The sequence below is a fragment of the Pseudophryne corroboree genome, chromosome 6 (assembly GCF_028390025.1).
Source record: "Pseudophryne corroboree isolate aPseCor3 chromosome 6, aPseCor3.hap2, whole genome shotgun sequence".
NCBI lineage: Eukaryota > Metazoa > Chordata > Amphibia > Anura > Myobatrachidae > Pseudophryne > Pseudophryne corroboree.
The window spans coordinates 293,305,232-293,319,741 of NC_086449.1; the positions used below are offsets into that span (position 1 = coordinate 293,305,232).

Below are 14,510 nucleotides of genomic sequence, written 5' to 3' on the forward strand. Positions count from 1 at the left end.
TCCCCCCTCATTTTCACGCTTATTATTGAACCTCTTGCTAACCGTATACTGACTAGCCCAGATATTACTATCTCTATTAATCACTACCAATATAACCTGTCTTGATTTGCGGATGATATCCTCCTCACTCTACCTAATCCACTTATTTCCCTCCCAAATCTATTTCACAAACTCTCCGAATATGGTAATCTTTCGCGGTACAAAATTAATCGGTCGAAACCGGAAGCCTTACCTTTTCACCTACCTGGGGCTATTACGACTCTATTACAATTGAAGTTTTAATTTTCCTGGCGTAAACAATCGCTCAAAAATTTGGGAATCCACCTCACCAAATCTTATGACTCTACACCGAACTAACTATCCTCCTCTTTTTTAATCTATCCCCCCAAGATCTCCAGTGCTGGAAATCCTATTTTCGGTCATGGATAGGCCGCATTTCCGCCATAAAAATGAGCGCACTTCCTAAACTTTTGTACTTGTTCGAAACCCTCCCAATTCAAAATCCCATCGCACTCACTCCACACCCTCCAAAGGGCATTCTGTAAATTCATATGGAACCACAAAACGCCACGAATTAAGCGGGACATTTTAGCTAAACATTCTCAAAACGGGGGTCTTTGGCTTCCCATCCTCCAACGTTATTTTCATGCTACCCGGTTAAGTCAGTTGACAGCCTGGCATGCCCCGCAGTACACCCAAAGATGGGTCGACCTGAGTGATTTAATAAGCATCCACTCGATTTCCTTTCTGCCATGGTTACCCCGTACACTCTGTCCACAATTTCATTCTCCTTCCCCTACAGTCGAGTTAACGCTTCGCACTTGAGATTTTCTCAACAAGAAACTAAAGCTGTCCTCAAATCCATCTCTCCTCACTCTCCTTTGGAATAATCCCGCTTTCATCCCGGGGCTCTCTCCTGCAATAGCTCTCCCCTGGATTTCAGCAGGCATTACGAGGGTTCATTTGCCAACCTGTAGAATACACATGGTATCCCTAACTCCCTACACTTCCAGTACTTGCAAATCCGTCATTTTCTTTACTCACTGCACCTCTCATATCCTCTGCACATTCCTTCCCCCATGGAAAGATTATGCTTACATAACTCTGACAGGGGCGCAATCTCAGCCCTTTATAAATCTGTTCTGGCATTGGAGTCTTCCCCCCTCGAGCCTCACGAACAAGCCTGGGAGGCAGACCTTGGGCAGCGGTTAGAGGTTGAGGTGTGGGACACCATTCGCACGGCAGTATCTAAATGCTCTATTAGTGTCACTATACGCGAGAACTCGTCCAAAGTTTACACGCGATGGTACCTGGTACCAGAGCGGCTGCACCGGATCTACCCTAATACCTCTGACTTGTGCTGGGTAAACTGCGGACAGATAGATTTCTTTTATCATGTGTGGTGGACATGCCCTGTGATTGTACACTTTTGGAACATGGTCAGTCGTCTTTAGCCCAACTGGTCGATCTCTCAGAGCGTCTTTCCTCTATTAACCTACTCCTTTGTGCTCCCATTGACACTACCTCCAGGGATTCCAACAAATTGGTTCTAAATGTATCTTGCGCAGCTAGATATCAAATTGCCCGTAATTGGAAAGTTTCTCATGCGCCCAGTCGTCAGGAATTAATAAATAAAATATGGTTTGTAAACAAAATGGAATATATTACAAGCTTACAAAACAACACAGTGAAACAATTCCACTCCATCTGGCTTCCCTGGTTTAGATTGCACAATACTCCTCTCCCCGTTCTTGGTTAATTCAAGCGCTGGGTCTGCAAACATTTGCATTATTGCTCGTTTTTTTTTCCTCCTCTTTTCCTCTCCTTCTCTTGTCTCCCCCATCTGTTTCTCGGTTCGTTAGGAAGCCCTTGTCTTGCTCCGCTCCCTTCACCACCCATACCCCAGTCTTTCTCCCTTCTCTACTTTCTTTCCCCAATTATTCTTCCTCGCTCCTCTGACAATACTCAAACTTCTTTTTGAAGCTTATACTTAACTGCATTTACTCATTGGATGTCTATGGTGTTTTCCTCAGTTTATGTACTTGTTGCTACTTCTCCATACAGTCACAATTCTACATACAGTATTATCATTAATTTTACCTTATTGCCATGACTGTGTACATGCCTCTTGATCACTATCATCCATTCCCCCTTCCCTTTCCTGTTCTTTATTTCCGTGGTACTTGGCATTTTTTGTACTGTCCTTTGCTTTGTGTATACAATAAACTTTATATGACTTAAGTAAAAAACGAGTTTTATGGTAAGAACTTACCTTTGTTAAAACTCTTTCTGCGAGGTACACTGGGCTTCACAAGGAAAGACATAGGGGTGTAGAGTAGGATCTTGATCCGAGGCACCAACAGGCTCAAAAGCTTTGACTGTTCCCAGAATGCATAGCGCCGCCTCCTCTATAACCCTGCCTCCCTGCACAGGAGCTCAGTTTTTAGTTAACCAGCCCAATGCAGTAGCAGGAAAAGAGACGACAGGAGAAGTGTCAGCGGCTAATGCCATACCAACCCAAAGAAACTTTACCAATTAACTCTCTGCGCTATTTATTATGGTATGGCTGACGTTCAAATGATCAAACTACAAATTTCACTATATTTCATATGTTTTAATACACATAAAAAATTAGACCGGTCTAAAATATCATAACAATGTAAAACAATAATAATCAGTATTATCAAAAATACTATAAAATTAACACAAGGAGGTGGAGGGTGATACTGTAGTGGTACATTTAAGTAAATTAAAACATTTTAAATTTATATTTTATATTGATGTTAGTATATAAGGTATGGTTTCACTCCTAGGGATAAAGATTATGGGTTGATATGATTATCCCACCAAGATAATAGATATATGATGACGGATTAGTGTAACCCTTTCATGGAAGGGATAAATGGTATACTATTGGGTTTAATTATTACTGAATGTAGATGGAGGGAGGGTAAAGGAACGGGATATGAAGAATATCATCTCAGGTTCGATCTATGGTGGTTATGCTATATAGGAATACATTCTGATAAACAGTTGTGGACATATTATAGTTGAAAAAGGATAATTTTATGGACAAGCTGACAAGGTTTTCTTCATTATATATATATATATATATATATATATATTTATATTTATTTGTTTTTTTATATGTTTTTTATGTATGGATGGAATTGATAATAATATGTTTATATATATGATCATATATAGGATTCGTTAAGGAACAATAGAAATCCAAATAGTTTCTATCTATCACAAGTAATTATAAGGAGGTTGGAGCAGGAGGTGTAGCTAAGCAGGTGTAACAACAGGTAATAACGATTCACCATTATCTGCACCAATGGAGTTGGAGATTTGTTCTTTAAAAAGGGTCCTGGATTCTCTGGAGATTATTCTTGGATAAAGCTTCTGTAAAAGGAGCGAAACGCGTCAGAAGTGTGGATTTTTGGACCCATATATTTTCTTTGAACCCATCTATATTGCTGTTCATCGCCATCAATATTAGCCCGTCAGCAATTGAGAGGAGAGAGACCGGGACCTGGGTGCTTGCAAGCAGCACTGGAACGGTGCGGTCTCGTTGTTCCCTGTGGCTGAACATCCTCGTCATCAGCGGGCGTCATTGCAGACGCTTGATACCCTGAAACCGGGACCGCTACACTTACCTTTGGGGCTTCAATTTGCGATATACAACACGGACGGTTACTACACGTAAGGCTCCGTCCAGGAGCACATTTTCATGCTCTATTTCTGTATTTGCTGACGAGCAGTTAAATATGGAACATTGCTCATTTTCAAAGAGCATCTAAGGAACTTATGTCTTTACATGGGTTATAGAAACAAAGTATTGTGCATTTTAACAAGTATATTATGCGGACTGAAATACAGTTAAAATAATTTGTCCATTTTGAGAACTGTGCACAGATCAGCTTGGCTCCACCTCCTTGTGTTAATTTTAAAGTATTTTTGATAATACTGATTATTATTGTTTTACATTGTTATGATATTTTAGACCGGTCTAATTCTTTGCGTATTTAAACATATGAAATATAGTGAAATTTGTAGTTTGATCATTTGAATGTCAGCCATACCATAATAAATAGCGCAGAGAGTTAGGGGTATATGCAATTAGCGGCGAATCGCGGCAATTTTTCGTCCGTTTTTCAATTCGACAGTCTAATTTCGGCAAGTGGGTGCCGAAATTGACCATATGCAATAAAAAACGGATTCGACAGTCCCGCTGCCGAAAAACGGCCGATTTGACGGATTTTGTTCCGTTTTTTTTAAAAACGGGTAAAAACGGGAAAAAACACGGGAAAAAATGGCGTGGGGTCCCCCCTCCAAAGCATAACCAGCCTCGGGCTCTTCGAGCCGGTCCTGGTTCTAAAAATCCGGGGGGAAAATGGACAGGGGATCCCCCGTATTTTTAAAACCAGCACCGGCTCTGCGCCTGGTGCAAAAAATACGGGGGACAAAAAGAGTAGGGGTCCCCCGTATTTTTTACACCAGCATCGGGCTCCACTAGCTGGACAGATAATGCCTGGTACCTGTAGTACTACTGGGAAAAAAATACCCAAATAAAAACAGGAGACACACACCTTGAGAGTAAAACGTTATTGCACACCTGCCGACACACACATACTTACCTATGTTGACCCGCCGACTGCCATGTCTCCTGATCAGACGATCCGGGGTACCTGTGAATCAAATTATACTCACCTCAATCCAGTGTATGCGCGTGTGACCTCAGACAGCGCATCGCAAAGCCTCTCCATTACTTTCAATGGTGGGAACTTTGCGGGTAGCGGTGGGGTTACCTGCGGTCAGCCGCTGACCGCATACAGCCAATCAGGTGAGTGCAACGAAGTAGCGCTTCCTGATTGGCTGAAGGGACCTCGGTGACAGCAGTCACGTGGGGTCCCGGCATTCGGGGAAAGGGGTCTCATGTGTAAACATGGGACCCCTTTCAGTCCGCTGGATCGGGTGTTCGTTTATTTGTTTTGCCAAGTACGAGGATTTATATCTGGACACTGGATTGAGGTGAGTATAATTTGATTCACAGGTACCTCGGATCGTCGGATCAGGAGACGTGGCAGTCGGCGGGTCAACATAGGTAAGTGTGTGTGTCGGCAGGTGTGCAATAACGTTTTACTCTCAAGGTGTGTGTCTCCTGTTTTTATTTGGGTATTTTCCCCCAGTAGTACTACAGGTACCAGCGGGCCCGTTTTTCTCCCGCATGCTGGTACTTGTGGTTCTCCAAGTACCAGCTTGCGGGGGAGGCTTGCTGGGACTTGTAGTACTACAGGAAAAACCAATATTCTTGTCATTTTCTCAAGGCTATCAGCCCCCCATCCGCAGCCCTTGGATGGGGGGGGCAGCCTCGGGCTTCACCCCTGGCCCTTGGGTGGCTGGGGGGGGGACCCCTTGATTGAAGGGGTCCCCACTCCCCCAGGGTACCCCGGCCAGGGGTGACTAGTTGGATATTTAATGCCACGGCCGCAGGGCGCTGTATAAAAGTGACCCCAGCTGTGGCATTATCTGTCCAGCTAGTGGAGCCCGATGCTGGTGTAAAAAATACGGGGGACCCCTACTCTTTTTGTCCCCCGTATTTTTTGCACCAGCACCAGGCGCAGAGCCCGGTGCTGGTTTTAAAAATACGGGGGATCCCCTGTTTATTTTTTCCCCGGATTTTTAGAACCAGGACCGTCTCGAAGATCCAGAGGCTGGTTATGCTTTGGAGGGGGGACCCCACGCCATTTTTTCCTGGGATTTTACCATTCTATCTTAAAAAATATATATATATATATATATATATATATATATATATATATTTTTAAAAATATATAAATAATACTTGTGCCTCCCAAAAAGACAAACCAAGTACCTAATCCCTTCTAATATAAATAGATATGCTATTACCAATAAAAAAAAACACCAAAAAAAACATGTTTTAATTTTTTTTTTATTAGATTCACCCACCAAAGTGTGGCGGATTGAAAATGACGAATTTACGGTCTAAAAGCACTGTTGTCGAATTTCTAAACTTCAATTGAATATACTTTTGTCAAATTGCCGCATTTGTACCATTGCAGAAAAATCGAATTTGACAAAAGTCGAATTTCAAAAAGTCGAATTTCAAAAAGTCGAATTTCAAAAAGTCGAATTTCAAAAAGTCGAATTTCAAAAAGTCGAATTTCAAAAAGTCGAATTTCAAAAAGTCGAATTTCAAAAAGTCGAATTTCAAAAAGTCGAATTTTGAAAGTCCGTTTTTTTGACGGAAAGTACTGAATTGCATTGTCGATTTTTTTTTTTTGGGCGAAAAAGTCCAGTTTTTCGACAATTTCGGGAATTCGACCGCAATTGCATATACCTATTAATCGGTAAAGTAGCTTTGGGAATTAGCACAGGGACCACCCGTGCTAATTATTCTGTCCATATCTGGATCCTGATGTAATGTGGAGTATTTGTATTTAAGCAGCTTCTTCACACTTAACGCGTTTCCCTAGGCACGGTCACCTAGCTTCATCAGAACTTTTGGTCCAGCGTTCCAGTCCGGGATCCCCAGTGGACATTCATTTAGCAGCACATTCTAAATCTTTTCAGCTCCATTTATGCCCTAACTTTATATGAATTTGTTTCTTGATTTTATTCATGTTTTTATTAATTAGTGTTTAGTAATAAATCTAAATATCTTTTTCATCATCCATAGTTGTTTAATTGTTTTAATTATTGGAAAGGCAGCCAGCGCCAGCTTCAGTATATTTTGTTGTTAAAACTCTTTCTTTGGGACTGACAATCCCTTGCTGGCAGCTGTGACAGCGCGTCTGGAAGTGTTCTCCTCTGGATACGCAACACACCCTGAGTAAAGGTATGCACATCAGGTAAGGTCGCAATCTTTCTCTGAAACCACACCGACAAGGCAGATATTTGAACCTTGAGGGAGGTCAGAGGCAGCCCTAAGTCCAGGCCCTGCTGAAGAAAGGCCAACAGCTTGGCTATACTAAACTTGGAAGCGTCATAATTGTTAGATGCGCACCAAACAAAGTAAGAATACCAGACCCTATAGTAGGGGTGGGCAAAATACGGCCCGCGGGCCGGATACGGCCCGCAAACCGATCCTGCCCGGCCCACTGCCTCCCACCAACGAGCAATGACAAGCGGCCCGACCGGCTGAGCTGCTTGTCATTGCTCTGCACTGCAGTACCTCCAAGCTGCCAGCGGTGCCTCTCTCCCCTGCTGCTGCATTGTAGCAGCCTCCTCCAGAGTCCCCAGTGACAACGTCTGTGTTCAGCCGAGAAGGGGGCGGGGCTACGTGTCGGTGAGGGGGCGGGGCTACACGGGACCTCAGGGGGCGGAGCTATACGGGACAAGAGCCAGACTGCTACAGATCCATCCTTCCTGCCACTGCCAGCCAGATCAGTAAGTTATTGGGAAAAGTGAAAGTAAGTGTGTGTGTTTGTGTGTGTGTGTGTGTGTGTGTGAGAGAAAGTGTGTGTGATAGTGTGCGTATATTTGTGTGTGCGGGCAGTGGCGTCAGACTGTTTTTAGGTTTGGGGGAGAGATCTTTAGCTCTCGCTGTACCATGTCACCCCCATGTTCTGTCACTGTCACCCCCCCTCCCGTGTTCTGTCACTGTGTCACCCCCCCGTGTTCTGTCACTGTGTCACCCCCCCAGTGTTCTGTCACTGTGTCACCCCCCCCGTGTTCTGTCACTGTCACCCCCCCTCCCGTGTTCTGTCACTGTCACCCCCCCTCCCGTGTTCTGTCACTGTGTCACCCCCCCGTGTTCTGTCACTGTGTCACCCCCCCAGTGTTCTGTCACTGTGTCACCCCCCCAGAGTTCTGTCACTGTGTCACCCCCCCCCGTGTTCTGTCACTGTGTCACCCCCCCCGTGTTCTGTCACTGTCACCCCCCCCGTGTTCTGTCACTATGTCACCCCCACCGTGTTCTGTCACTGTGTCACACCCCCGTGTTCTGTCACTGTCACCCCCCTCCCCGTGTTCTGTCACTGTCACCCCCCTCCCCGTGTTCTGTCACCGTGTCACACCCCCTGTGTTCTGTCACCGTGTCACACATCCGTGTTCTGTCACTGTCACCCTCCCCGTGTTCTGTCACTGTGTCACCCCCACCGTGTTCGGTCACTGTGTCACCCCCACCGTTTTCTATCACTGTGTCACACACCCGTGTTCTGTCACTGTCACCCCCCCCTCCCCGTGTTCTGTCACAGTGTCACCCCCACCGTGTTCTGTCACTGTGTCACCCCCACCGTTTTCTATCACTGTGTCACACACCCGTGTTCTGTCACTGTCACCCCCCCCTCCCCGTGTTCTGTCACAGTGTCACCCCCACCGTGTTCTGTCACCGTGTCACACACCCGTGTTCCGTCACTGTCACCCCCCCTCCACGTGTTCTGTCACCGTGTCACACCCCTCATGTTCTATCACCGTGTCACCCCCACCGTGTTCTGTCACTGTATCACACCCCCCATGTTCTGTCACCCCCACCGTGTTCTGTCACCGTGTCACCCCCACCGTGTTCTGTCACCGTGTCACACCTTTCCCCAGGGGCCATAAGACACTGGATAATTTGCTTGCTGCACAATAATTATCCTAAATAAAATGTTAATGTGTAAAAAAGCTCTCTACCTGCCGCCGTAATGTGTGTAAAAGGGGCTCTACCTGGTGTAATGTGTGTAAGTGGCGCAATTTGAATAATGGAGACTATTGTGCAGCCTAATATGAATCTGTATTATTTTTTGTCCACACCCCTTCCACATGAAGCCACGTCCCTATATTTTTGGCAAGTGGGACGAGCTGCTATTTTGTATGTGGCCCTCGGATACTGACAGGAAATGTCAAGTGGCCCCTCAGCTGAAATAATTGCCCACCCCTGCCCTATAGTAAATCCAAGCAGTAGCCGGTTTCCGGGCCCGCAACATAGTTTGAATGACCGCCTCAGAAAACCCTTTAGCCCTCAAGATGGAAGCTTCAAGAGCCAAACCGTCAGAGACAGCCGGGCTAGGTCCAGGTAGACACAGGGGCCCTGAACGAGGAGGTCTGGGCGTTGTGGAAGTAGAATTGGACGCTCTGACGATAGGTCTTGCAGGTCTGAGAACCAGTGCCGTCTGGGCCACGCTGGAGCTATGAGAAGCAGAATTCCTCTTTCTTGCTTGAACTTCCAAATTACCCTGGGCAGGAGTGACACCGGAGGGAACACGTACGGCAGCCGAAACCTCCACGGCACCGCCAGCGCATCCACGAATGCTGCTTGAGGATCCCTTGTCCTTGCTCCGAAGACCGGAACCTTGTGATTGTGTCGAGACGCCATCAGATCTACGTCTGGAAGGCCCCACTTTCCCACTAGGAGTTGAAACACTTCTGGATGGAGGCCCCACTCTCCGGCGTGTACGTCCTGACCACTGAGAAAGTCCGGTTCCCAATTCAGGACTCCCGGAATGAACACTGTGGTGGCGTTGTCCGACTGCACTTGAACATGACGGTTCTGAATTAAATGCTGGGCCAGGTTCAACGCATTTAAGACCGCCCGCAATTCCAGAATGTTGATCGAGAGGAGAGATTCCTCCTTGGTCCAACGACCCTGAAGGGAGTGATGCTCTAGCACTGCGCCCCAACCCCTTAGACTGGCATCTGTCTTCAACAGGACACAGTCGGATATCCAGAAGGGACGGCCCCTGCACAATCGTTGGTCCTGGAGCCACCAGTGCAGCTACAGACGGACCTCCGGAGTCAATGAGATCATGTGAGACCTGATCCGGTGAGGCAGGCCGTCCCACTTGGCTAGAATCAGCCTCTGGAGGGGGCGAGAATGGAATTGAGCACACTACGCCATGTCGAATGCTGATACCATGAGGCCCAGCACCTGCATCGCCGAATGTATCGACACTTGCGGACGTGAAAGGAAGCAACTAATTCTGTCCTGAAGCTTCAGGACTTTCTCCTGAGACAAGAACAACCTCTGGTTGGGAGTGTCCAATAGCACTCCCAGGTGCACCATGCTCTGAGCAGGGACCAGGGAGGATTTCTTCCAGTTGATGAGCCACCCGTGGGCTTGTAGAAACTGGACAGTCATATCCAGATGACGTAGGAGAAGTTCTGGGGAATTTGCCAGGATTTACACGTCGTCCAGATACGGCAGTATCCTGACCCTTTGACGGCAGAGTACCACCGTCATCACCGCCATGACTTTGGTGAAGACTCGCGGAGCCGTAGTTAAACCAAAAGGTTACGCCTGAAACTGGTAATGGAGGTTGCCAATCGCAAACCTCAGGTATTGCTGATGTGACACTGCTATAGGAATATGCAGGTAAGCATCCTGTATGTCCAGGGAGACCATGTAGTCCCCAGGTTCCAAGGCCAGAACTATAGAGCGAAGGGTTTCCATACGGTACTTGGAAACTTTCACAAACCTGTTCAATGCCTTGAGGTTGAGAATGGGCCATTCGGTTTCGGGACCAGAAACAGCGGAGAATAGTACCCCCCCTCTGAGCAAGAGGCACCTGTACTACGACTCCTGTATCCAGGAGGGTCTGTACCACCGAATGTAGAGTGTTTGCCTTTGTCTGGCAAAACGGGACGTCTGTCCGGCAAAATCGATGAGGGGGTCGGTTTTTGAAGGCTATGGCGTAACCTCGAGTGACGACTTCCCGTACCCAGGCATCTGAAGTGGTCTTCAACCATTCCTGGGTATACCCTAGAAGACGGCCCCCCAACCTGGGATTCCCCGGGGGGAGGCCCGCCCCGTCATGCGGCAGGCTTATCTGTCTTGGCTGGCTGACGGGCAGCCCAGGCTCTTTTGAGCTTCGGCTTACCAGGTTTGGAAGTGCGGGCCTGCTTGTTGTACGCCTGACCTTTTGCTTTACCTGAAGGACGAAAGGGGCGAAAGGAAGTACCTTTAGCCTTCGACACAGAAGGAGCGGTACTTGGCAGACAGGCAGTTTTGGCAGTAGCCAAGTCAGCCACTATCTTATTTAAGTCCTCCCCAAACAGAATATCTCCCTTGAAAGAGAGTACCTCCAGGGTTTTTCTAGAGTCCAGATCCACAGACCAGGATCTCAGCCACAATATCCGGCGAGCCAGGACTGATGTAGTAGAGGCCTTGGCTGCTAGGATACCGGCATCAGAAGCCGCCTCTTTAATATAGTGAGAAGCTGTGACAACATATGACAAGCATTGTCTAGTATGGTCAGAAGAGATTTCAGCTTCTAACTCTAGGGCCCATGCTTCAATAGCCTCTGCAGCCCATGTTGCTGCAATAGTGGGCCTTTGTGCAGTACCCGTGAGGGTGTAAATCGCTTTTAGACAACCCTCCACACGTTTATCCGTAGGCTCTTTTAGAGACGTGACGGTAGTGACAGGTAGAGCTGAGGAAACCACCATCCTAGCCACATGTGAGTCTACTGGAGGAGGCGTTTCCCAATTTTTAGACAGCTCTGGCGCGAGGGGATAGCGAGCCAGCATCTTCTTTTGAGGCACAAACTCCTTACCCGGGTTTCCCCAGGGTTCCTGACGTATATCCACTAGGTTGTCAGAGTGAGGTAAAACTTGTTTAACCACCTTCTGACGCTTGAACCTATCTGATTTCTTAGGAGGGGCGGATGGCTCGGGATCATCCGTAATCTGTAAAATTAACTTAATAGCCTCCAAAAGATCAGGAACATCCACATGTGAACTACCCTCCCCATCAGCAGTATCTGTGTCAGAATCTGTGGGGTCAGTGTAAGCGCCATCTTCATCAGACGAGGTGTCAGTGACAGCAGTGGATTGTGAGGAGATAAGAGCTCGCTTAGAGGACCCCTTGGTCTTAGGCGAGCGAGGGTCAGACTTTTTAGTAGTCAAGGACTGGTTCAACTTCTTCAATTGAGCAGACAAATTATCCGCCCAAGGCGGGTTAGCTGCGGGGACCACATACGGTTGCACCGGCATAGGAGGTCCCATAGGGGGTGTTAGTTTAGTAACTAGCGTATGTAGAAGCGTTGAGAAAGTAGCCCACGGTGGGTCATTATGTACCCCCGTTGCCACAGTCCCAATGGGGGGCAAGGAGCCCCCAGAACCATAGCCCACAGCTGCTATAATCTCCTCATATGGATCTGTGGCTTCAGCAACACCGGCAGTGTGTTCAGCCCCAGAACCATTACCCTCAGAAGCAGACATGATATAACTTGCAGTATCAGGTAACACAGTACAATTGTCAGCAGCACAATACCTCTTACCCTAACCCCTGCGCAGTGTAGTCAGCACAAACAGAAATACAGGAGAGATATAGTGACTAAAATCACAGAAAAGAATACATATTAAAGTATATCTTGTGAAAATCCTATATAATTACAAAACCTGACGCACCAAGCCCCCTCAGGTTATAGAATATAGGGATAGCAAGTTGAGTGAGAGACACGAAATGGAAACCACTCAGCAAGCTAATGCACACACATATAGTCACAGTTAAACAATGCAGAGGTCATTACTAACAGTAATACTGCACTGGACCAGCTTATATATAGCTATGTTGTCAATAGATATAACACTGCACAGTAAGAACTGGATGTATATCACAGGGTACTTGTACCAGAGAACCCTGACTAAATGCACTCTTTCTTAACTAACACTGTCTAATTGACATGTAGAATACTTAAGTGTCATGTAAAGTCACAGCGCTGACAACCAGGCGGCTTTACACAGGAGGATTTGCCCAAGCAGTCCCAGGAACAGTGTAGCGGAGAGAAATGGCGCCCAAACACTGACTGGGAGTGAGGGAGAGACAGATATGCAGCTCCAGGGCGGGAACATTTGCTGGAAATGGCGCCCTGGGGCTGGGGCTCCAGGTCTAAGCCTTATCCCCTCTGCTGGCAAAACCACCAGGTACTGCGGGCTACACATAAAAAGGTTTTAAGGGAAAACCTGACCTGCACCCATGCCCTGGTAATCCAGTGGGATCGCCTGTACTGCCACAGTGTCCACCGCCAGCGCGCGCGCCCCGCCTCCCACCGACCGCGTCGGATCGCGTTAAAGTACGGGTCCCGCGAGCGGGACCCACTCACCACTTCCCGAAGCGTGGCCACGCGTTCTCGGAGAGCACCCGTCGTGTGTGCCTGACCAGAAGAAAACCGGAGCCTCCTGCTGTAGTTACCCGGCAACCAGGGCTCGGGAGTGTACAGCGCCGCTGGGGAGAGATGGAGCTGCAGCAGTGAATGTCACTAGACATGTACACACTGCTACAGCCCTTGAAGTCTTCACTTTTCTTCTCAAAAAAGCTCTTCTTAGGGCTGCCTAGAGCAGCCCCTCTGTTATGTGCCTGCTATCTGCGGCACCAACTACAAAACTGAGCTCCTGTGCAGGGAGGCGGGGTTATAGAGAAGGTGGCGCTATGCATTCTGGGAACAGTCAAAGCTTTTGAGCCTGTTGGTGCCTCGGATCAAGATCCTACTTTACACCCCTATGTCTTTCCTTGTGGAGCCCAGTGTACCCCGCAGCAGAAAAATAAATAAAAAAAATACATAATAATTTAGAAGTAACTCACCTTGCTCCTAATAGATCTCTCTTTGCAAGGCCAAACCCTGCTATAACTTTCACACGTAGAACACGGGAATTTTCCTAAGAAAAATACAATAAAACTATAGGTTAAGTAAAGTTGAGCAGAAACAGAATACAGTGTTTTCTAACTAAAAATAAGTCAAATGCCTTTGGTTTGCGGTAAAACAGGATTTTAATGCCTACAGGTAGATCCTTTTCTCCTAGTCCGTAGAGGATGCTGGGGTCCACATCATGACCATGGGGTATAGATGGTTCCGCAGGAGCCATGGGCACTTTAAGACTTTTCAAAGGGTGTGAACTGGCTCTTCCCTCTATGCCCCTCCTCCAGACCTCACTTATAGGAACTGTGCCCAGGGAAATGGACATTCGAGGAAAGGATTTACTTTTATACTAATGGTGAGATTCATACCAGCTCACACCTCAACCATGCCGCACAATATGGCATTCAACATAACACACGCCAAAAGGCATGAACCAATTACAGCAACATGCTGAAAACTAATATAACACAACCTGTGCAACTCTAATAAACAAAACTGCAGGTAAAGTACGCACTGGGACGGACGCCCAGCATCCTCTACGGACTAGGAGAAAAGGATTTACCGATAGGTATTAAAATCCTGTTTTCTCATACGTCCTAGAGGATGCTGGGGTCCACTTCATGACCATGGGGTTTATACCAAAGCTCCAGTACGGGCGGGAGAGTGCGGATGACCCTGCAGCACCGATTGACCGAACTTGAGGTCCTCATTGGCCAAGGTGTCAAACTTGTAGAACTTTGCAAATGTGTTTGACCCTGACCAAGTAGCTGCTCGGCAAAGATGTAATGCCGAGACCACCCGGGCAGCAGCCCAGGATGAGCCCACCTTCCTAGAAGAATGGGCCTTCACCGACATCGGTAACGGCAATCCAGCCGTAGAATGAGCCTGCTGAATCGTACCTCTGATCCAGCGCGCAATAGTCTGCTT

The 14,510-nt window shown here is 47.2% G+C and overlaps 1 protein-coding gene across 3 annotated transcripts in view; it reads right to left on the reverse strand.

Moving 5' to 3' along the window:
- The window catches only part of NEDD4 (NEDD4 E3 ubiquitin protein ligase), a 470,501-nt gene that overhangs the window by 307,207 nt on the left and 148,784 nt on the right, over nucleotides 1-14,510 (reverse strand). For all 3 annotated transcript variants that reach the window (XM_063926139.1, XM_063926140.1, XM_063926138.1), the window contains one exon: nucleotides 13,529-13,602. In XM_063926139.1, coding sequence (XP_063782209.1) covers nucleotides 13,529-13,602 — 74 coding nt within the window. The remainder of the gene's footprint in view (nucleotides 1-13,528; nucleotides 13,603-14,510) is intronic.